Genomic DNA, 25,115 nt, shown 5'->3' with positions numbered 1-25,115 from the left:
CTTGGTACCAGCAAGTTTCTACATCTGCTCTGTCACATGAACAGAGAGTTACTCCATCCAGGGCCAGAAAGAGTTACACTTCTGTGTACACAGCTGAAGTGTACCAGAACATTTGCATGTGGGTAAGCGCTGACTGGATTATAATAATAAAAGGAGATAGGCATCTACCTGGGCTCTTTAATTGGAATTAAATTTTACCTAGTTATTATCTCTCACCTGATTCCAACTGTGCTTAACTTTTTTACACTTAACAGTTCTCTTGACAGCAATTTGGAATCACTTTTGATCAGAAACCTATTTCCAGTGACAAAGCTTTAAAGGCTCTTTACACATATTATATGACATAGGCATTTTCTGTGCATGCTTCTTTGCGTTAAAGCGTAGCTAGCACTTGATTATTCAATTTATTGTTCATGCAAATACAATCACATGACTGTAATTTACTGCACCATCTCATTTATTATAGTAATACTTAAAGCCAAAATGTTCATATGTGATCTTAGTTTATGGTTTCCTAAAAGTTTTCTGTCCCATTCCTAAAATATAGGAAGGCAGGGGATTGATCTTTAGGCTTATGGATCCATCAGTGTGCAATGATTTCATTTGGAAAGAAAAAAAAAACAAAAGAAAGTAAAAAGTAACTCAACAAGTGTCCCTCAGCCATATCTGGTGATATTTTGGGAAAAACATAGTTGGCTATAATTGAACACAAGTCCCCTTAACTCATTTTATTACTGTTGTTGCCTTAGGGAAAATAGAAGAACATAGAGGCAGAAAGTAAACGTAATTCTTTTCATCTGTTATTGTAAACAAAGATCTGAAGAGGGAATCTGAAAATTAAATATACAGTTCTGGCTGGATATAGAAAGCATGTTTCTAAATTCATCTGACAGGCACAATTTTTCCAGTCAAATTACCTTTGGCCCTTTGGGTGTCCCAAAGAGAAGTTCATTCTGTCAGGGTTCTTCCTTTGGAGGACATCTACAGCCAAATTTCCAGCTTTTCTCCAACCAACCTTCATTGCCGTCCCTTTTTCCTTTCTGGCTTCCTGTCTCCAGCACAGCAGTAAAATTCTTTACCAAAGCCTAAAGACCCAGGATGCCCTTCCAGTCTGGGGAAAAGAGAAAGGTGAATGTCCCCTGGGAAGAGGGGGGAAATTAGTAAAAATCCTAAACAACAGGTCTCAAATGAGTTTGGGGACAGAATTTATTCTCAGTACAACCTACTACAAGAAGAAAAGTGGTTTTTTGTGACATGTGTAAGATAAATAGTGCTGAATCATCTTGCTTCTTACTCTCAACTGTCCCAGTTAGTACGCTGGGTGTTTCAGTTTGAGGGCTGCTTACCCCTTCTTCTTGTGGACACAAGATTCTCTAATGTGGACACAATTTCCTACCAAATAATTCCTTACCATTTGGGAGATGAGACATTTGTAAGCAGTGTGCAGCTGTAATACTGCACAGACTACAGACAAAAGAGAAAGATGGGGGAAAAAGCCCCTCAAAACCTACAACCACTTCACTCATAGGTGAACTGGGTTGGTGAAAAAGGAGTTAAGGACATTGGAATCTTTCAAAGTCCTGTGGAGCTCTCAAACAGACCTGTACCCCCCAGGAACTTCTGGTTGTGCCAGCTCCAGTTGTTGGATGGACCCCCACAACACACCAGCATAAAGCCTCATTTATGGGGTATTTCAGATGTTGATCTTACAGCTTGTGTTCATTAGGCATTTGCATATATTTCTTTCTATGAACTGACCAAGGAAAATCAGTTACTGTAAGGTAATAACTTGTGTCCTTGTACAGAGGAAGAATTAAGTTGGCAGTTGTTCATATTTTCATATTTTACCCATTTATGTATCATGGGAAGTTGTTTAAGTCTTTCAGTATGGGGAAAAAAATTGATATAGATCAAGGAGAAAGCTAATTTTCCAATTTTGGGATCATTTTTCTGTTATAGGTGTGACTATAGAAATTTGCTTCTGAGGGAAATTTAATATTCAGCAGATTTATTTCAGTCTTGCAGAAATGTTTTCTTTGTTGCTTTCAAAATACAGAGTTAGAAGAGGGAAAGTAAAGGAGAAATGAAGGAAAAAAATCTTTCCAAAGTTGTGGGGTTTAATTTTCTATCAATATGTGTTCCTCATGAGCCCTCATTTGGCCTTGGCAAAGTCTGAGAATTATTTATGGCTGAGTTTCCAGCTCTTGCTATTTCAAAATGTTGTTGGGTAATTCCATGTTATGATTTACTGCACGCCAAGATGGACAGAGTAAATTTACTCCTCATACATTTCTTTCCAGAAAAACACATTAACTAGATGACTGGTAGAAATTATAGATATGTTCTGTCCCTGTTGTTTCAGGGCTTCAGTCTAAAGCTCATGAAGTTTAAGAAAAGCCTTTTCTTTGGTGCCAGTCACTATTTTCTCTTAAATTTGCTTCATGCCTATTTTCTTTTTAAATATGTAGTGTTTCAATAAAAGTTAATTTAAAAATTAAGGATAGGTTTGCTCTGAAAAAATGCATATCACAGTTCCTCTATACTCAAGATGTGGTCACTATAGTACAATTAATTTAGGCCACAGCTAATTTTTTTCTGTAGTTCTCTTGCTTACATATACCAAAATTAGGTCTACTAAATTTCTCCCTGCTGCACACAAGTTAAAGTACTGTCTTTTTTCTTTTGTAATAACTCAGAGAACTAAAGGGAAAGTTCTTAAAATAACCTAGAAAATAATACACTATTTTTTTCTTCTTTTTTTTTTTTGTTTGTTTATTCTTCCTCTGACTGAATGGTGGAATCTCTGTTGTTTTAAATAATCAAATAATCTCTTATTCCTTTAGGTAATTCCTTTCGGATTAACATTTTCCAAAAACTTTAGGTTACTATACATGCATCATAAATATATGTAGACAGAGAAAGAAAATCCAACCAACAAAAAGATAACAAAAAACCCACCAAAGCCATTCAACAAATTCACATTTCACTTGGGTGCCAGGTTTTTACTGAGTGGGAATTTTAAGCTTCTGTCACTTAAGGTTTCTCTGGTGCAGCATCACTCTGTGGTGTCAAAGCAGTTTAATATCCCCACAGAAATTTCCAGCTTCCCTCAGTAAGACACGTGTAACCTCCTAGAGTAGCTTACACGGTGTGTTTAGTTACAGTCATACACACTGCTAAGCAACTGCCCCGTGGAGATGCCACAGCCTTTTGCTTCATTTCAACACTTCATGGCTTTGCCTTCCCTTTCAACGCACAGGTTTGGAGTGTGCTTATCTGAGGTGGCTGTGAGGGGAAGTCATTAGAGGATATGTCTATACTGTGCTGAAGAAAAGAAAAAAAAAAGAAAGAAGAAAAGGCAAGCTGACTGATCTAGAGCCTCAGTACCTTACGTGCCTGTAACAGGCTTGGCAACCTGTTTGTCTGAAATACTCCACCCAATTAGCAGGTGTTGATCCAATTCGGAAAGGAGGGGTGTAATCTGATTTCTGCAGGAGACAGGTGATTACTCCACCCAGATGGAGGAGATGAGAGAGACTCCTTAGATCTAGGCTGTGGTTGCAACTTAAATTGCTGCTGGGCTTGGTGAGACTGCCTGAGCTGAAACCCAACATTAATGTTCATTTCTTTGCTAATAAATCTGTGCTCATATTGTGGGGCAAGTTTACTCTATAGAACAAAAGAGATTTTTTAAAGTTATGGTCAGAAAAGAACTGGCTTCTGCTTGACCTCAAATCTTCCCAATATTTTGATTTATTTCTAAAATACTCTTCTGTTTCTTAAATAAATTTATTTTTTTCTGCAGGAAGTGCATACTGCTGAAAAATATAACAATTCAAAATAAAGGAAGCTTGCTAGAACTTATGGAAAGGTTTCATGTGCAACAGTCATTCTGTGCCTGCAAAACCCAAAAACCCACTTATTTGCTGGACTGCATCCATAGAAGATTTTGGGTTGTCTTGTTAACTATGCATTAACCAGATGTAAAAAAATATGACATAGTCATTAAATCAGGTATTTTCTGCTGAAGCCTTTTCTTGGCATCCCTCTAGCTGTTCACAGGTCTGGAAAATTTATTATATGCCTCTTCTGAACAAAAATTTCAGGGCTTGATCCATGTCTTGTAGTTTGAACATATTGAATGCAGAAAAAGTTGTAAAAATTTTACTTCCAAAGATCCGTGGGTCAAATGATTAGTGCTAATGACAAAGGTTTAGAGGTCTGATGTGTCAAGGGAGGCATCTACAAAGCATGGCTTCTAATGACTTCTTTTAATGGCTTCTGGATTAAGATTGTTTTCAGGATGGACCCTAGGGAATATCCCACCCAGCTCAGCTACCTCCATGCTTGGCTTTGCTGGTAAACCCTGGGCCAAATGACCAAATACCAGTGGTGACCCAGATTTCCAGGTGGGTAGGTAGTGAAGCAGGGAGACATTTTGTGTTTTGCCCTCACAGACACAAAGGCAGAACCAGAGAAACTTTCCATCTGCTGTGCAAGTGTGCTGACAGTACAACTGTTTGCTAATATGGCTAATTTGCAGTTTTGTGGCTTGAAAGGGATCAGGATATATCTGCCTTAATTTTTTTTTTTTTTTTTTGGCTGGCTTTTTTTAATCATCTGTTTTCTTCACTTCTTTTTTCTTGTCTTGATGCTTTAATGGTTTAAATTCATGCAGACATCCTGAAACTTGAGTAAATTATACACTTTAAATATTCTCAAGAACTCTTGTCATATCAAAAAATCAGACAGATAACAGGCATAACTTACTTGGAAAGATAACTGGAAGTGCAGTATATATCTGTACACAGTATACATCTGAACTATGCAACCAAAAATGTCTTATCAGCACTCATCAGTCTGAAGTTTCTCAGGGCATATCTTCTCAGCCAGAGGAAAATTTAGGTATGAAACTAATCAATGGTTCCTGTGCAATGCTGGCAGTGGTTGCCATGCCTAAGAGTAGAGTCATTTATGATATCTTCAAAGGAGTCAGATCCCCCAAGTCACAGTACCATAAAAAGTCCTGTAGATCACAGCCTTACATAAGGGCTACTGAATCCAGGGATCTGTCAGCTTTGAAAAATTAGGTACAATCTTAGTTTGTATTGGATTTGTGTGTGTGTGCCTGTGTGTGATGAAATGGACACTGCTTGTAAGGCTTTAAAAAATGGGGGATGTAACAAAGCAGAAGTGAATAGAGACTTCTTTCTGTAACACAGACCCAAATACTTCAGCTGCTCAACTTGCTTCACTCAGCACTGCAGACTAGCTTTTTCAGAGGGTAGGACTATAAAACATTGATCCTGCTAATTGCAAGGAGCAATAATGACAAAAAGGGGATGTAGATGATGGTATTGATCCCAGCTGCAAGGGGTACACAGTCATAAATCACAGTTTGCAAACGTTTTCATGCCAGCTGTCCTCCCCCACTCTAAAATCATGCACCTGCCTATACAGGTTCAGCTGGAAGGTTATCTCATGGAGTACAGGTGCCAGGCAGGATTTCCCCACCCATTAGGGCCTGCACTCAGCTCCCAGTACTTGGGGACTTTCCTGTTCCTGCCAGCATTACCGCAATAGCTTTGCAGCACTGTTGCCAACCATCTTACTCCAATAAAATAAAATTTTAAAAGACCATTTCCTTTTAACAGGACTCCAATAATTTGCTTTGTTTGCTGCTGATTCTGGGCCTGTTTAAGCTAACTGTGCACTTGGACCAGTATTTTTCCAAATGTTACTGTAATAAAAAGAGGGACACAGCAGTAATTTTAAAATAATGGTCCTGCATTTTATAAAATCTTGCACCCAAACAAGAGGAGCTGTGAAAGCACACACGAGGCAGAGTGAAGAGGCCTCCTCGCCCATGCTTGCTGACATGCTGAAATCTTTCCCAGGTCTAGCTGAGAATCCATCATCTGTGCACATGGCTATCACACGTATATTTATTGCACTAACACTTCAGAAATATTTTCCTTGAAACAATGCTGCTCCATGCTGAAAAAAATATCTGCCAGTACTGACTGAAGTGATGGCAGTCAGCAGTAGCCCACCAGCAAAAGAGAGAAGTTAAAAAAGCTCCCTGATAAGTCCAGAACATCTTTCAGCAGTGTGATGGATTTGAATGACAGCAGTAATATCAGGGATTACTTATTCTCCATGGATATCCCTGACCTCATCACTTGAAAATTCAACTAATGGGACAAAAGAAGGAAGAAAAAAGTAAACATAATAATTAACCTCATGCATGGGACTCTATATGAAAGCTGTCCATCCATTTTGATTTAAGACAAAACATGTATTTATTTTGCTTGTCCAGCTGTTAGATGATAGTTCTAAATCCTCTTGTCCATCCAGTTCAGACAAAATCTTATAATATTTTAATCACTTGGCTATGTGGGAAGACTGATATAAAGGAAGAATGTATTACTGGGTCTGATGCTTATCTGGATTAAATCAGCAGAAAACTGTTGAAGCTAATGATACTGTAAAGGATCATTTAGCCTACTACTTATTGCCCTGCATAATCTGGCCATTTGCATTTGCTGCAATATCTGAGAAGCAGTATGGACATCACTATTGGTTTAAAGAAATGAAACCTCTTTCTTAAAATAAGGAGAAAAATCTGGATATTAGTTAGTCACAGGGACTTATCTTTCAACTTAAAAAGATGTCACTAAAAACTCTTTGCTGCATTAGTAATCCAGATCGAAGGACGTAACTTCCAGGCTTCTGGAGGAGAGATAATTACTGGAAACTCATAAAACCCATCTAAATTCTGTTTTAATTTTCATACACGGAGCAGATGTTTTGACAGATGGATGGACTTTATTTTTGTAACTGTCCAGGAAAAGTCTGCATAACACAGCCTAATCAGTGTTACATATCTTTACTGTTTGTTTTTCAATCTTTCTGCATTTGGCTCTTATTCTTTTGGTTGCAGACATTTTCTTTGTAATTTATTTTTTCAGGCTAATCTCTCTCTGCATAAGCCCTTCTATCAACTTGATATATAAATATCAGAAAACTCTTAAAAAATAAATCTGCATGTTTGCTTTGTAAGTCAGATACATTGATCTTCATATAGTGGGTGCCTTTCTGGAAAACCTAATTAACACTTTATCTCCTCCTCAAGACAGGCCCTCTGCCCTTATAGCTGCTAGAGAATTTGGAATTAAAATTTTGAGTTCCCATACCTGTCCAGACACACTGGACCTCTTTGACTTTAATTCACACTCTGAATAAAATCGACAATCTAATAATTTCTTAACTTGTTTTACAAGTAAGACTTTAGCACAGAAGAATTTGCAGCTGAGGTAGTGCTGTGGCTGCATTACCATAGTATGATGCAAACTCTTTTAGCCACTTTTATTTCAATAAATCATCAGCATGGAACTGAGGATCTGAACCCCACAACTTCCTCAGTCTAGTCTAGAGGAACTGTAAAAAGGTTTATGGTACCTGAAGTTCAATCCTTTTTCTCACTCAGGAATGCCCAGTGAACTTCTGGGACATGCTCCCTCAGGTGGCCCAAGGTACCTTTAACTCCCAGATGCAAGGTGGAATGGCTCCAGCTGGATACCCTGGTGCATTTATGCACCAAACTAAGCCCAGGAAACCTGTGGGAGCTGCTTTGGTGAAGGTTATGGTCCACATTCCTTCAAACAAAGAAACAAACTGGATTGTGTCTGAGGTTTGTGGTGCCTGCTTCAGCTACTGCACATGTCACCATTTCTTTGGCCATCCTTTGTAGGTTGTTGGCAATCATGCCATCTCAACTGTTCGCAGACACAGATCTAGCAGATCCAGTCATATACATGAAAAAGTAGCTATCTAAAGAAGTTCTCTGTGTCAGAAAAGAGAGGAAGACCTTGCAGGCTGTGCTAGAAGGTCTCAGATGTGATGTAGGAATTTAGTTTCTTGGATTTTAAGATAGAAACATTTCTGTACAAGGCCAAAGGCAGAACCTCCAGCTCTTGTGGAAACCTTAGAGCATTTATTGAAATATAAATGAAGATTAATCCTCTCCAGGGGTAGGCAGATAAATGAATGGGTATTTTTGAGGACTGCAATAACTCCCACATGATGTACCTAATTTTCCCTTTGAATATCTACTTCAAACATTCTATGCCATATGCAAGCATTCATGCTTTCTGCTCTATGTATGTATATATAAACTCAACCTTTAGGGCATAAACCAGTGTTTAGCTTCATATAGACAAGAAAGGTTTCCTAATATTAAGCTACTCACTATAACAAACAAGATTATTAGGAGCAAGAATTTATAATGATTCACTGTGATGATCCCAGCGCTCCTCTTCTTTAACATTTATTTTTCATAACTCATACAAGTAATACTTTCCTGCCTAAAGAGAACTTTTCAAACCTTTCATTAATTTGTATTCACATTATTAGGCTAAAAGTATTTAAACTCCCACAACACCCTGCTCTCAAGTTTGAAAAAAAACTTATTTCCACGTGGAAAAGAATATTTAAAGTCTGGATTTCTTTCTTCATCTGTTTTACTTGACAAAAAACAATATGCAAAGGGTATGGATATGTCCAGAATATATTCCCTTTGAACAACATCCCTATCTTGGGGAAAATAAAAATGGATACAAAAGCACTGGGTAGCTGGACTCACACATGGCACAGTGTTGAACTTCCCTGAGAATTTTTTCCTCTCAGCTTCTGCCTCTGGGTTACCTCCTCTTCCTCTGGTGGATGCTTTCTCCTGTCTGCTGTCTGCTGTATTTTGTATTTTCTCCTGTCTGCTGTATTTTGTGAGACACTACATGCCTTTTGTTGCCTTTGTCTCCCTTCCAGTGCCTTAGACTCTGCAGTCCTGCAGTGCAATGCCTCATCCTGCTGGCACAGACCTCCCCACCATCAATACAGAGCAAGCCTGGGGGTCTGGCAGGGGGACACACTGATGCCAAGTGGGGCAAGCCCAGCTGGAGACACCCAAGGCATTCCAGGCCTCCAGCCAAGGGGTCTGGGGAGCTGCTTTGTAGTGGAGTTGACGTAGCCACCAGTGTCGGGACCAGCAGAGCTGCCTGCCAGGTTTCACAAGCAATGGGGCCTGAATGCCACTGAAGTTGTCCTGTGAGAGCAGGAATGGGGAAACTGAATGGGAATGGGAATGGGAGTCAGTCACCCAAGTCTCACATGGTGGCAGACCCAAACTGCATTCAGTGCACACACGCTTTCCCCGATCCCTTCTTTGTCATACCCATGTGCTGAGATTTAGAGTCTCTGCAAGTCATTCAAAGCTGTTAAAGTTGGTTTATTACAGGTTTGTGGGAAGCTTTTTTGTTCCGGAGTCACATAAACCAGGAAAACCCAATATTCACCCAAGCAAACTCATGCTAAGTTCAGAAAATCAAAGGACCAGGTACGACATTTCCGCACACAATGGTGTACCTGTGCAGCTGTGCTTGAGCACAGCTAGACAGAGGAGGGAGTCTGAGATGGAAATCAATGTGCCTCTTGCTATTGTTCCAGGGAGAATAGCACCGTCTCCCAGGCAGGGCAGAAACTTCACTTTGAACTTCCTGAGTTGACAAGGGCTTAAATCAGAACTGTAACTTTACTTTGATGTCATTTATTGTAGTTTAATACCCCCCTTTATTTATTTTTTTTACTACCATGTAAAATATATAAAGAAACCTAATCTGGTAGAGAGGTGTATGAGAATTTACTGAATAGACCTTAATGGTTCCTTTATGCAGCTATAAAACAGAGGGGAGCTACAAGAGCTGTCTGAACTGGACTAGGAACTTTAAATTTTATATGAATTTATTCGTCATAGTCAAAGGTTTATTGCTGTAGGTATTTACCTTCCCCATTGTTTAACTAGGTTGTGTATTTCTCAGACATCTAAGGTAGAAAACACTCTGTACAAAGAATTAGGAGAGCTTGAAAAGAAGGATGAATAAGCTAAATCTGCTTTTGGAAATATGCTGTAAATTTGAAGTCACTTGACTGATATTTACTCATTTACACTACTATCAATCCTGAACACTGGATGTTCAAATATGGCTATGATAGGGTTAATTACCTTCTCCCACAGGCTGATCTGGAATAATTCACTGGAGGTGGTGATAGAACTTTTTCTTAAATTCATCTGCAGAAATCAAAGAAGACTGCTGCCCCTAATCTAAGTAGGGTTTTTCCATCCCACCTTTACAGCATTAGCCATCTAATACCTTCTTGCTGTGTGTTACAGATAAGCTGAACAGCCTCAGTGGGCTGCAGGATGGTGTTAATAGCACCAAGGCTATGTGTTCAGACCCCTTGTGGGCCATTCACTGAGGAGCTGGTCTTGATGATCCTTGTGGGTCCCTTCCAACTCAGAATATTCTGTGATTATGTGATTCTGAGTGCATATACAGTCACAGGTGGTGTGTTGCTGTAAATCAGAGTAATTCCTCTGAAATCAGCACAATTTATTCACACTGGCTCTAGGTCCAGCCCATCTACTCACTGCATTTTTTCTGTGGCCACCAGCCTCTAACACTTCATGTTCTTCAGGTAGGTAATTTTAACAGCTTTAGTAAAGGGTAGTAGTGGACCATAAAGACATTTTTAAAATCATGATGCATTAAACCTGATGAGGCAAAGCACTGTTCTAGAGAAACAGTGTTGTGTTTATATCAGGCCAGATACAACTTTTAACTGAAAATTTTCTGATTTATTTAATAATGCATACACAGCATTGCTCAGTTTTAAATTATATGGAGTCAAAGTCAGATGCTCCATTTGAAACACAGAATGTCAGAATTCAAGAAAGGATCTATTTCAATTTTGTTAATGTTACATGAATTTGGGGTGTTTTTCCATTTTACTCTTGAAGACATTGGATTTTTAATACACTTTCATGGGTTTTCCATATTTCTTTTACTTAAAACAGCAAATAATAACAGCATTAATTAAAATATATAAACATATTTTTTATGATTTATGCCCAGTATTTGCATAGTACTCTACCATATGACAGTGGAAAGCAGTCTGTGCATAAACATAAATATAATAAATGTATGCTCATGCTTGTACTTGTGTGTGGGAAGAATAAGAATGGACCAGAAATTCTGTGTGTTTTCATTAAGAAAGGTCAGAATGGAAAGAATTAAGAGTAACATCGATCTCTATTTCTTTCAATTTCCTGTTGGATTACCTTAACTATCTCTATGTTTTCTCTTCCATCTCTGTTGAAAAGATGACAGCAGTAAGTCAGGGCTGCAGTAAGATCCTGGATGCTTTTCTCTGGGTGCTCTTTTTAATACATTGCCATTATGTGTTATGCAAATATACAATAAAATTGTAAGAGCAGTGTCATTCTGGCGCAGTCCTTTGTGTGAGGCAGGGAATCAGTGTTTCATCTGTGTAAGTTCATTGCTTCTCCCTGTGGAGGCCTAAGGCATGCCTCAAACTGCACATGCACTTTCCTGGCAGAGCCTTTATTTTGTGTTTGGGAGTATCTGGTTTAATTAGCAAGTGAGTTACAGAGAGGGAGGATGCCAGTCAAGGAGATTTCTGTGCGTGCAGTAGCTCAGGTGGTATTTCCATGGGCCCTCGTCTACTTGGAAAGGTGGAGTTGAGCAGTGTATCAAAAGTCATCAAATACACAGAGAAAATTTTCCTTATCTTCAACACAGACTTTACTGGAAATACTTAATTTGATTGTTCTCATTTTCCTTCTGTTTCAAGTCCCTTTTCTTCAATTGTGTCAGTAGACTGACTTGCAGGCATTGACATATTTCTTTTCTGTATCAGACCAGGTTGAAATAAAAATATTAAACAAATGGAAAAATTTGTCATCTTGACTATCCATTTTAATAACATTAGGCATTAATAAAGACATTTTGTTAACAGGTAATGTTTGTACTAGGGACTGTTAGTGTTGCTATTGAGCTTTTATTTGCTGAGAACTAAAATAACTCATGATGGATAATTTACTTAGGAATAAAGTATAAAGTCCAGGTCTTGCAAAGCTTGTATTCTAGGGGTTGTAAATGATTGTATGGAAGTTTAACATATGTATTCATATGTGAAAGACTGGCCCATAGATACAGGCAGTGGGGGTGAGGCAGCATTCATATGATTGTTAAAAATGCTATATCAATGACTTGGTTTTCATCAAGTCCTTCCATCTGGCCCATTTTTCTTCTGATTGTTACTTAATTGAATACAAGCAAACAGTTGGTCCATTTTTCTTCATTATTTCATTCTGACACATTTCTATAAATGGGTTTTGTCTTACAAACACAGCAATAGCATAAATTACAAAGATGAAGCATGTCTGAAACAAAAACTAAGATTTTTTTTCGATAATCTTTTCTTTGAGGTTGGATGCTTTATTAAACAGCAACCAAAGATATTTAAATGAGAAATTAAATCAGGCTATTTATTAAATGCTTAGCAGTAAACAATCTTATGAACAGCATGAAATGATCACACTTTACAAATCTGTTCATTCAGCCATATATATCTCTAACACAGAAGTGCTCCTATTAGCCAGAATCACTGAATTAACTCTATGAATAATTTTTTTCTCCTTTTCTTTGCAGAGAGAATGTGCTAATTTCATCAAGGTGCTTAAGGCTTACAACCAAACCCACCTGTATGCTTGTGGAACAGGGGCTTTTCATCCAGTCTGCACCTATATTGAAGTGGGAAGCCATCCTGAGGTAAACTATCTTAAAACAATATTTTTTTTTTTGCTCTTTTTAATCTTTATTGGTGTTTAGCCATGATCTCTTCCTGCCAAAATGCATTCTCACTAGTTTCTGTGGCTTGGGAAGCAGATCTGGTAAGACCTGCTCCTGAATCAGGTGCTGGTGTGCTGATTGATAAATCACAGCAGTATCTCTAACTTTTCTGCCCTGCACAGCATCTCTTCCCCTAGGGGCTTAAAGAAGTATAAGTAAGCCCATTCTACCTGGCCCATGAAGTTAAAAAGCACTAGTTTTTTGTAATTGAGACAAATACCAGGTATAAGAGGGGTAGTTCAGCCACTGTGTTTATTCTGGTCCCAACACTGTTTTTAGTTTCCTCCCAGTCAGTACAGTCTGACACCACCTCAGCTTTCTCCCAGCTGAGAATTAAAATAGTGTCACACCTTCATAAATCCCTCTTCTCAGGTTTGTCCTAACATACTGGCAGTTTTTCATATGTCACCTAGGTTTGGTTTCCTTAGTTTTTTGTGAAAAATTAAATCACTCTCTTTTCGCCCATTTCTTTAACTCTTGCTAATTTTTGCTCAGTATTGCAGAATTCTTGCAGTTGCTCTTGTACCATTTTCTCGGTGATCATCATAACTAAATAGATAAGTGGGATCTTCCCTGGTAAAAAGCAGAATCACTCAAAGGAAGCCATGGGACTAGGCTGGTTTTCCGGGCTGAAGATTTGACTAGAATGTCTCTGTGCTTCCCTTCAATACTTTTTCTCTCCAGAGCAGCCTATCTCTTATTTTTCTGTTGAGTATGTAATATAAATTAGTCTCCTTTACTGTGTTTTCTGTCTGGCTTACATGAGTATTGCTCAATAGACTGTTTCAGTTAAGCAGTCAGACTCCTGATGTGCTTTCAGCATTTATGGATATGTTTTACTAGTGAATCCATAATTGTGTTACTTGTAGCTTCTGTGATCTTCAAAAAAACAGCTCTTTCAAGTTACCTTATGCCTTTGCAATTCAGGTTTGCAGATTTCCTTGAAAATAAAGACATCATTGTTGAATGAATGGTGACTATTTCTTCACACAGAAAAATTAACAGAGCCTTTGAGTGTTGACTTCATAGTCTGGGAACTATTTTTCCCGATGAGAATGTCTTTTGATATTTGAAACATAAATCTTTAAAATGTCTTAAGAACAAGGTTTTGAAGGGATAAGGGAGCTGCAGAGCAGAAAGGGTTTTGTTCATATTCTTTAATGCTTTATTACAATGCATTCTTGGCAATTAGTGATTGTCTCTTGACCACACACAGTATGTCATTGCTTACTGCATTAAACAGATTCTCTGCTTCCTGAGATCCATTTGGGAATTGGTAGACATATTAATTAACTCTAGTTCCGTAAGATGTGTGTCAATCAATCCTTGGCTATCTGCCAAGGGAATCTATCCACACAGAGATAGCTCCTATGAGGTCATTTACTTCTACATTTGGCTGTTTTATTGCTGTACCATAAAACTAACACACACTTTATCAAGGATTTATAGAAAGGATGATCAGAGATGAGAGGCCAGATCTAACCTTGGTTTAACATTCTGAGTTTTTAAAGTCTTGCATCAGTGATGTGTTTGGCCCTGGAGTGAAAGAGAACTCTTGTTTTAGCTTCTTTTTAGCAGTCCCTAATTGCAAACAAAATGTAATTTTTTTGGGAGGGGGGGGTTGGTTTGTTTTTTGTTTTTATTTTTCATTTATGCAGTAAGTTTGTAAGTCTCCTTTAGCCTGAATCATTCTCGTGACCCTTGGTTTTATCTTTGCAAATGAGCGAAATCAGGAGTGTGTTTTTCTGAATTGCCTTGGACGCTGTTGACTTTTGTTTTCTTTTTCATACTTTAAATATGAGTGAAATCATCTTCACCTGCCCTTCCAGTGGCACAAGTTTCTGTGTCCTCTGATTAGTTGTGCAGGAGGGTTTAGTGCTTTCTCAGGTCAGGTCTGCACATGTAGAGAGAAAGTGAGGCAGGCAGGATGCAGTGTACCCACCTCTTCTTGGGCTTTGACAGATATAACAGTCAGCCTGGGTTCTGTCCCTTGAAAGGGTGAAAATCAGATTAATAAATTAATTCATTAGATCTGCAGTGAAGAATAATCTGTCCTTACTCTCAGCTAGAGCCTGTTCCTTCCTCTCCCATACTACCCAGCTAGGAATTTCAAATGTGCTTCTTCTGTGCGAGATGAGGAAGAGGAGGGTGCTTGATTGACAGCAGCTATTAGAGACACCATGAATGAGGGGGATACAATCTTAACCCCTGCACCCCTGCACACTGCATCTGTGAGAGCCAGATGGTTTATGTTGTCATGTCAGACAGCAGCACTGGACGTGTCAAAGGGCCATTGCTTCTGTATCATGGAGAGTTCATACCTCCCCAGCATACTAAAGAAGGTAATAGTATAGGCAGAGACAAGCAGTTGATTATGAGTTAAAAATTGACAACTAAAATACTTCCTGAAGATTTCTTTTCTGCCACAGCACTTGTGGAAAATTAACTGATTTCACCATCTGCTTATTTATTTTTCAAGCACTTAGAAAGGTAAATGTGAACTGATTAGGGGAATAGTCAGGGAATGTACCTACTCTCTAGCATGACTGCTTGTTTATCTGAGCTCTGAATGTAACCCACCTGCCTGAATCCACAGAAGAGGAAATCAGTGTGTGTGCCAAACTGGAGAGGGTGGAGAAGTGAAATTTAAAGAAAAGAGTGGCAAGTGATAGAGGAGACTCTGGAAGCAATTGGAGTAGGCTGCAGGAGGCTGGAACATGGTACAATTTTATTACTGGGGAAAGGAAATAAATTACTTTGTGTGACAGTCATAAAGTAATGGGAATATGAATTGTTATATCTCTTGAATATGTCTTTGGTATGAAACAATGTATCACAGACCCATTCCATACCTGAAGAAAATAATTTCTGGTGATGGAACTAGACAGGTTTAATTGAGTCTGATGAAGTACAGTATCAGAAGTAATAATAAAAAGCTAAAAGGATATGAATGGCATGCTGTGCATCTGATTAAAAATGATGTGCACAAATGTATACAACCTAATATGTTGTGAATTACACCGCATTCTGAGGAGTAAAGCAGACTAATCTTCACTTAAATCCATTCCAGATGTGTAAGCTGAATAACCACAGTATTTAGAGGGAAGAATAAAGTTAATGTTTCAATAGGCTTTAAGCACGTAAGCCATGAGGAAGCAGGAAAGAACATATTTAGAGAGAACATAGTGTGTGGATATGCAGAAAATACCTGAGGGCAGCCAAATGTAAAGCTTGATATCATCCATTTTATGTGCATGAGTCTAGGGGAGATGACCTAACACAGACACCTACACAAACTTCAGGGATCTGGGGTTAGGCAATATGTGGCGTTCTGTCCTCATAATGCAATATAATACAAGAAACCAATTACCAGACAAAGCAAGAAAGTGATTAGTAAAGCTGTGTTTTGCACCCACTGACTTCTGAGGAAACAGAGCTGGATGTGTAGGAGTGTTGTACTTAACGGTTGCAAAATTAAACAAGTCAGATCTGTGCTGGAAAGGAACAAATCCAACTGCAGGGAGACACAGAGGTGCATTAAACCCCCTAGAAAATCACAACAGGATGCAGAATGCACCTGCCTATGCATGCCTGAGCAGGGGGAAGGAGCCCTGCTCCCTTTCCCCGGGGCTCCCTTTGGGGTAGTTTGAGTGAACCAGCAGGGAACAGTCCTGTTTCAGTAAGAACAGGATTTTCCATTTACTTAACCCTTACACACAGGTGGAGGTGTACTGAATGCCCTATAGTACCTTTTTTTTTTTTTTTTTTAAATGCTCAGACAGGCATTGCAAGAGCTTTGCAAAATTGGTTGCCAGATCCTCAGCAGGAATACATTAGGGTTTCTTCAGCAGAGGTAAATCACTAAGTGCTGTCTGAAGAACTAAACCAGCTTCTTTTATTGTCTCCTAATTCCAAATTTCTTGTCATTGTCCAACAGATTAAAACTCATTTTTAACTGTATGAACTTAAAAGATCTGGGATTACTTTACTTGCAGGTTATTTCTCAATCAATAAAGAAGGTTTAAATTCAGTTTAGATTTATGATGTACATAAAACATTAAGTTATTGCATATGAAGTTATATAATGCTACCACCTGTAACATATTTGCTTTTTCCGGACTCTGTGTATTTTAAAAATCTTTGGTTCAGCTCATAAAATTTTGCTGAAATATACTTTCCACTCTTTTTTATCCCTTCTTTTCTTCATATTATAAAGAGGTCCAGAGTGCATTTCCTAAGTAATGGACATCTTGTTCTGACACATTTATGCATCTATCAGTTTGTCTCTCTGTATCTATTGTGCATATATATAGTGATGGAAGAGCATTTTTTTCCTGAAAGAATGGCTTTGAAGAAACACACTAACTGAAGGATCAATGCTGCTGCTGGTACTAAACATGGTGTGTTTATCTAATGTAAAAAAACAGGGTGAAACATTGATTTCAGTAGTAGTAGATGTGGCATAAATTAGTCTAATTTCATTGAAGGCAGCAGACCTGTGTCAGTTTACGTCAGTCAAGATTCTGAGCTGTGGTTTTTAAGTGAAACATTACAGCAAATGGTTTTTTAAGTTAAAAATCACCTGGGGCTAGTTTTCTTTCCATCTAATTAACTGTACCTTTATATGGTATTTTTATGCTTATATAGAGAAAGTATGAAGGAAAAGGATACTGTTAAAGGATTATTCTCATTTGAGTTTGAACTGTTATGTGTCACATACTCGTTCTAAGCATCACAATAATTACAGAGAAATGCCATTAAAAGATGATCTGCTTTACAGACTGCAATAGCCTTCTTTAGTTCACAGGTGCCTTAACCTTTCAAACTTCCAGATATCCTGTTACTATAGTACAGGAAAACAAAACTGAAGAGACAGAAGGCACAGTGTAAGTACCTTTTAGAGCACTTCTTTCCATTGCATGAGTAGTTTTACCACGGAGAAAAAGAAAACATCTCTTAGATCTTTAATGTGTCATAAAAAGCTGAGAAGTGATTTCTGCCATACAGGGAAATCCCAGGCACTAGAACACTTTGCTTGTACTGATGTTCTTGTCTGTGGAGGATGGCAGCTAACAGGGTAATCAGTGCTAGGCACACATCTGTCCAGGCACCTCACAGGATTAGTGGCCAAAATCACAAAACAAAGGGGCTGGATTCCTCTGGAGGTGATGAGACTGTAAACCATCACTTCTGCTGCTCCATATGACATCGATTTCCAGTCCCTTAGGCTACCCTGTGTGAAAGTGCTTCACACAAAATCAGGCTCTTCACACATGTAGTTTACCTCCACTTGTTAAAAAAGAATAAATCTTGTCATAGGTATCACCCTTCTAGCATATTTTAAGTATATAGTTTTATATACAGTTATATGTAGCTATGTATAGCATATAATTTTTTTTCCAAGTCATAATTCATTATGGCATTGTTTGGGAAGGGATGTGATATGTTGACTTTTCAATGACCAAATTTAACATTTACAAGAGGAGTAGAGGGAAAGGGCAGAGAACATGACAGTCCTTTCTCATATGAAAATCTAAGTGAATCAGTTGTTCTGGTAAGGTCTGACAAATATTTCAGTTAGGAAACCAGGATGTATTGCTGGAAGCTCTACATGTTTTTAAGCACCATCATGAAGTACACATTTCTTACAGGCTGAGTGCAACATCCCAGAATGGCACCTCTTGTTACGTTTATCTTGTGATAAAGTTTCAGAAATAGAAGGTCACCATAAAGAAGTAACCTGATTCCCATTTAAAAGACTTTTTGAAAAACTCCATAAACCCTTTTGTAAACAAATATTAATCAGGTTCATGGTTAAATGCTATTATTTATGAAGGCCTGTCTTTGAATACACTGCAGATCTCCTTTGACTTCAGCTGTATTTTGAACACTTGCTTTGCTAAAAGAGAAGTTAAACCAGGAAAACTCAGATTTTTCAAAACTTCATCCTGTCATCCCCAAGCAAAATATATTTCCAATAAACATTTATTTCCAGAGCAGATCCTTTAAAGTAGGACTATTAGGCTTTATGCGATAATTTAGCTGTCGGAATAGTTTAATTTATGAAGTAAACTTCTCTCAACTGAATAGCACACGTGGCAGCAATGGCTGACATCTTTCCTACCCTGCACTGTTGGGAAAGTCTACACAGCTGCAGTGGATATTTCATCCTCAGCAAAGTGGAACATTAAAACCAAAAATTTTGAACTTTTTTTTTCCCCCCCAAGTATCTTATTTTATCCTTATTTTATCCTTAAGATAAGGATCTATTTCTTAATAAAAATGATAATGCATACTAAACTGTTAATGTAAAAAACACAATGAAAGTATGATAAATTAAATATGTAGCCACTGTTTTTTATCCTGGTAAATTCAAGTAAGGAGGATGTGCCTTTTTGACAGCTGAATTCTTGACAACTGATCCATTTGACCTTCCATTTTCCTATTTAAAAGTGTATTTGTAAGGATAGGGATATTCCAAATCATAAGTATGCAAAGGATGTGGCTCAGTATCTTAAAATTCAGATGTGGTACAAATACCATTTTTGGAAGTAAAGTATTTAGCAAAGGGGTCATGCTTTAATCACTGACAGGAAATATGAACATTGTAGGTTTTCAGCTGTCATTTAATGCATCCAGTCCTGCCCTTGTGTATTTCATAATTACACCTAAGTAATTTGGAATATATTTATGTCTAAAGTGACAAAGTCAGTAATTATGTCTGTGGCTCACTCTGAGATTTACAGGTTGAACATTTTCATGCAGGATATGAAATCAAGTTTTAAACTAACACAAGTGAGAACAGTGTGGTGGCTATTTTATTTCTTCACCTTTATTCCTCAGACTACATGGCTGAGGGTAAAATGGAAGCATGGTTCTTTAGTAAGTCATACTGAGGAGAGGTATAAAATACGATGAAAAACAGAACAAAGACGTGGAATTTACAACTGCAAGGGCCATTTGTTGCACAGCATAAACCACTAATGAAACTCTAATCACTATTCAAGTCTGATCATTTCAGCTATTCAGCAACTAACTTTTGTTTAGGACTTGATAAATATGTCCAAATTGCTATGGCAGACCTCCCAGTTTATTCTTAAGAAACCAAGCCAAGCCAAACCAAACTGAAAAAAGAACTCCAGAACAATATTATTTTAATATTACTTTATACAGATTTTTAAGGAAAATATAAGTGGAAGTCACTGTGCAGGTGATGTTCCAGTATTCTAGAGTTTGGATTTAATTGAAACAAGTAAAAGTCTGAGATGAGGGAGAACTAGTAAGGAAATGGTCTGGAGACGTGTTGGTGTTTCCGTGGATCTGGTCTGATCTCTACAGGTATGCAGTGGCACAAAAGGAAACTTGGAGCTGGCAAGATAATGCATCTTGGCCTTCATTGTTGGAAAAAAACAACTCTAACAAAGTAATTGATAACACAGTATGGTTTTTTAGGTTTTCCCAATACAGAAAGGTGTGTGAGTAATAGTTTGAAAAACTATTTGAATTAAAATTTGAACTAAAATTTGAATCCCCAGCCACCTAATGAGAGGAATCTCTGCAGTAGAAAGCTTCCAGTGAGATAACTGAGGAGACAATTGTTCCCTCCCTGTACATGGCTTTCGTCCTTGGTGGCGGAGCAGAACTGGTTGATTACAGTGGAGAGCTGTACACAGTGTGCCACAGCTGAATGGCTTCCATGAATAAGAAACCAAAGCCAGTCGACATATTCATTAGGTTCAAAGAAATAAGTCTCAGAACTGTGGGAAAACTATTGTTTATGTTGCTGCAGGGGAGAAAAAAAGACTGAGATAGAGGGAGACCTCCATGGAAGTAAATTTGCGGAGGGGAGCGTGCACATGTGCACACGCAGAACCACTGGGTGGACTTTCACTGATACCACATGTGATGTCTTGTTTTGTGAGTCCATGTCTTAAAACCACGGGTAACTTTGGATATGCTCAGATAATGAGTGATTCAAGTTAAAGACCCTCTTAGGATCTGGGTTTAATTTATTCTTTTAAAGTATGGGGTGCTTTTTTCTAGACCTATTTGTCTTCGGTGGAGTTCCCTATGACTTATACTGGGGTAGCTGAAACTGAGGTGCACTTTTCATAGTCACAGGGAAAAAATGCTTTAATTTCTAGCATTGTTAAAAGGATTACTCAGAACTTTGTGACTGCTTTAAGGAAATTAATTTTAGTGATGACTACTAGAGGAGCTGAAAATACACCCACTGTTTGCATTTGGATGTTCATTATTTCTCCTATCACTTAAAGGATGCTATGCTGAATTATTTGTTCCCGTAATGTAAATATTCCCACTGACACATGGTTACCTTACTTTACCATGAGATGATACAGTTTTCCTAATTCATTACAGACATAGATTGTACTTTTAAGAGGTATGGCAATCATATTAAGATGTCGATCCAGTTTTCTGGGTGGGAATATTATGTTGGCTCATCAACAGAGCCTATAATGTTTCTAGTAACATAGAAGTTCAGCATTTGGGTCTTGTTAGAGTAACAATTGAAAACATTAACCCAACTTCACAGTCATACAGCATATGCAAAATTTCATCCACACACCTCCTGAAACAAAAGACAAGTATGGTCAAATCCTTTGATCTCTTGACCAATATGGGGGAGAAAAAAATAAAATAACAAACCACCATCTGTTGGGAAACCAATGTAATAAAAACAGTGGAAAGACAGCTTACAGTATAGACTGACTTAATTGAGGAAATGACTTATAAATATAATTATTTCTTGATTTAGAGGCGCAGGAGGAAACAGAACTGAAAGGAGTTACTGAGCTCAGGTTCGGATAGATGAGCATCAGAGCAGCATTATTCATTGTGGGATTCACGTCACAAGGCTCCAGTTGACAGGGGCTGACCTTATGAAGAAGAATCATAAATGTGATTTCTGCCACTGAAGGAACTGACTGCATTATGTTTGTAGCTCAGTATCAACATCTTGTCAAATAATCTTTAAACAGTCAAGGTCACAATGCAGCAGGTTTTAGCTGTGGGTGATGCTCCACATACAGACCAGAGTGCTGTGAAATGCTGAACAGCAAACTAGCCAGTTATATGAAATACTCAGACCTGAGAATCTAACAAAGGCCTTATTGGTAAATTAATTTCACTGGTCTTTGCCTAAAATTTTATGACAGCTGGCATGCTGTGGAGTGCCTTTCAGGCATTTTTTAAAGTCTGTGGGATATATTTAACTCTCAGAAACATGTGAGTCTGAAAGCACTGCTTTTTCCCATGCTTTCAGACCAACCTAATATTCGTTGTTCTGCATGTTCACAGTATATGAGTTTAATGGTACACTGGCAAGGTGACTGGCCTGCAGTTAGGCCCAGGAAGGGCCCAGGGAGGCTGAGTATGGCCATGGCTCAGCCTGCTCAGCAGTGATGGAGAAATTCATGCCTGATCTCCTCAAAAACTGTTTCTGATGTTGCTCCTGACCACAAGACTTGCACTGATTCAGAATTCCCAAAAACCAGGGAATTTCCCCAAATGAAAAATGAGAACACTCATGGATGTTTTCAAACAGCTTTCAAACAGATTCAGGAAAGAAAAAATCACTTTTTACAATGGAAGGCCTCCTTGGTGTGCTTTCAAGTCCCTTAGAATTCTCTTTCTTTCACCAGCAGCTGCAGTTGGCATGACAGAAGTGGCTTCTCCACAATAATGAAATATTACCTCTTTTAATAAAAAGCAAAGCAGCTAGAGGTGAAGCTGCTGTTTCTGTGAGTAAACAGCAGGACACAAGTATTTCCAGCAGTTGCCTGGTGGAACAGGAAATAATTGTTCTTCTCCTGCTATCTCAACCATCCTCACTTTTATTTACAGACTCATGTTGATATTAAAAAAAGCTTTCATAATACTTTCCAGATGCTTCCTTACCTTTAAAAGATTTTAAAACTGTGTCTCTTCTCTACCCTCTTACACAAGGACTGTCTTAAATTTGTTGCCATCTAAATTAATTTAAATAATAAAATTCCACTACTCCATAGTTCAGTAAGAAAACAGTACTTATTTGACTAGTAGTTAGTACTTTCCTTCCTAAGGAAAAAAATTACTGGATCATGTAAGAAAGTGAATAAGGATTAATCCCATATATGCCAGACACAAAGAGAAGATGGCTGGAAGAAGAAGGATCTCTGCAAAACAAGAGAAGATGTAATTTACTCGCTGTACACTTTGTAACTTTCCTAAATACCCTTACAAAGTATAAAGACTGTTTCTTTGCCAGTATACATACAACCTTTCATCTTTTTTGCATTGTATGTTTTGCTGGCATAAGATTAGACAAATAAACTAACAGTCAGTTATGTCAAGATCTCGAAAGTATTATAAGAGAAAAATTCCTTCATCCTACTTTAAACAATGCTCTTGTGAGTACAGACACCACGTACAGCGATGTGTGCTTGATTGCTGCAATGCTACCTCAGAGCAGGAAGAAAATATAGTTTAAGGAACAGGTCATGGCTTAGACAGACATTGTGTTTTGTGCAGGGAAGGAACATGGGACTGTGCACAGAATTATCTAAAAATAACAGATATAAAAGCAGTGTATAGACATAAGTAATTATCTTTCTTTTGCATTAGTCCATATATCTTCTGCCGTGAAGAGTTAATTAATTTACTGCTGAAATGCTGTGGGAGATTAAGAATAGTTGTGAAACAGGCAGTGTTTTAAATATTTGTGCTTGTCCCATATGCCTACAGCTTGTGTGATGCTGGAAATCAGACTAAGTGATTGCAGCAACTCTTTCTGTTCTCAAAATCCAAGAATAGACCCACTGGAAGTCACTTAGAAAAAGAATTGTTTACTCTTCCATTCATGCTGAGTTCCTGCTTACATATCTTGTAACAACTTGTTTTCTGTTTGTGGCACTTGGTAAGTCTGGAAATGTGCCAGCTTCTCTTGGAGCTCCTGAGCATGAACCATATAGAATCTCTGCATCGTCCCTCAAACATCATTTCTGTGAGGGAAGTGTTCTGTGCCCTTCTGTTCCTTCCTTCACCTCTCCCTCGTTCATGTAAGAAAAATAATGCAATGAGTACGACCTGACTCAGATGAAAGACATGCCTCTGGCTCGTTCATGCCTCTGTGGACTTGGAGTAAATTAGTTTATTTCCTAAGTAACTCATTTCGTTGGAAAAGGGTGAGTAACTTTACAACATTTCTTGGGAACTCAAGGAAAGACTAGTTAATGCCTGCTTTTTCTTTCTCTTCAGCTTCTGTGTTACTTGCTGTAGACAATTCACATATGGTTATTTTTATTTTTTTCCCTGAAAAAAGCTTTATTTGTGAAAATATTTTTTTTTTCTGTAACTCAGTGAGTCAGAAAATGTGAGAAACATTTGGATGAAGAAAACAGTCACCATTGGAAAACTTAGCTAAAAAGGAGTATTGTGCAGAATAAATAAATGTTATCATGATGAATTCACGCCTGTTAGAATTGGTGATGAGTTGCTATGTCATCTAATCTATTTTAATTTGTGTACATTTGCAGTCATCTACAAGTCTGGACTGTCTTCTCACCTGTAGTGATATAAATCACAACTAGTGATTCTTGCAGAGCAGCATTAATTTACATCTTAATTATTTCAGTTTCAAGTATTGCACTGCTAATCGTAATTGTACACATTGTCCATCCCCAAGCAATTTCCTATTTGGAACTCGTATCAGCTAGGTCCAGAAGAACTGTCTGTATGATTCTATATGGTTTAGTTAAGAAATGCTTCCTGATTTGTAAAAATCTATGGATTCCTCCAAGTTGCAACATGGTCACACTCAGATATGTTATTAAATGTTTGCAAGTATATAATCAGATGAGAACACAATACTCTCCATTAATGAAATATGATCCATAATGAATCTTGCATGGGAGTGCTAATAACTACCTTTAGGTTAAAGTGCTCAGATGTCACAGTATAACAAAATCTGTCTTAGATGTGTATCATTATGGCAAGTAATTAAAGGTTACTTAGCTGTTAAATGGTTACCTTGGAGGAATCCTTCAGTAACATGGCTTCAAGCATTCCTTCACAGTGAAATTAATTAAGTAAATTAAATATCAGCCTTGCAGTAATTATTATATGTGCAGAATATCAGGCATATAAATGTATAATATTATTGGTCAGAGGACTTGAAGATGTATCCATTTGCTATTAAGCATTAAAAACAATTTTGGTTGTTCTTACATGTAGAATAAAGCTGATGCATGTTAAAAAGAACAGTGACAAGACTGATGAGGAGAAATGGAATGTCAAAATTATCACAGTGATGCTCCATGTACTGCATAAGTGCAAAGCTCAAGTAGC

General features: G+C 37.9%; 1 protein-coding gene across 1 annotated transcript in view; it reads left to right on the top strand.

Annotated features, from left to right (window-relative positions):
- SEMA3A (semaphorin 3A) overlaps positions 1-25,115 on the top strand; it is a 164,535-nt gene that overhangs the window by 53,416 nt on the left and 86,004 nt on the right. The window contains exon 4 of the mRNA XM_066550951.1: positions 12,570-12,689. Coding sequence (XP_066407048.1) covers positions 12,570-12,689 — 120 coding nt within the window. The remainder of the gene's footprint in view (positions 1-12,569; positions 12,690-25,115) is intronic.

The sequence above is a fragment of the Molothrus aeneus genome, chromosome 5, assembly GCF_037042795.1.
Source record: "Molothrus aeneus isolate 106 chromosome 5, BPBGC_Maene_1.0, whole genome shotgun sequence".
NCBI classification, from domain to species: domain Eukaryota; kingdom Metazoa; phylum Chordata; class Aves; order Passeriformes; family Icteridae; genus Molothrus; species Molothrus aeneus.
The sequence above is the reverse complement of the archived record's forward strand: the minus strand, read 5'-3'. Positions and strand labels throughout refer to the sequence as shown.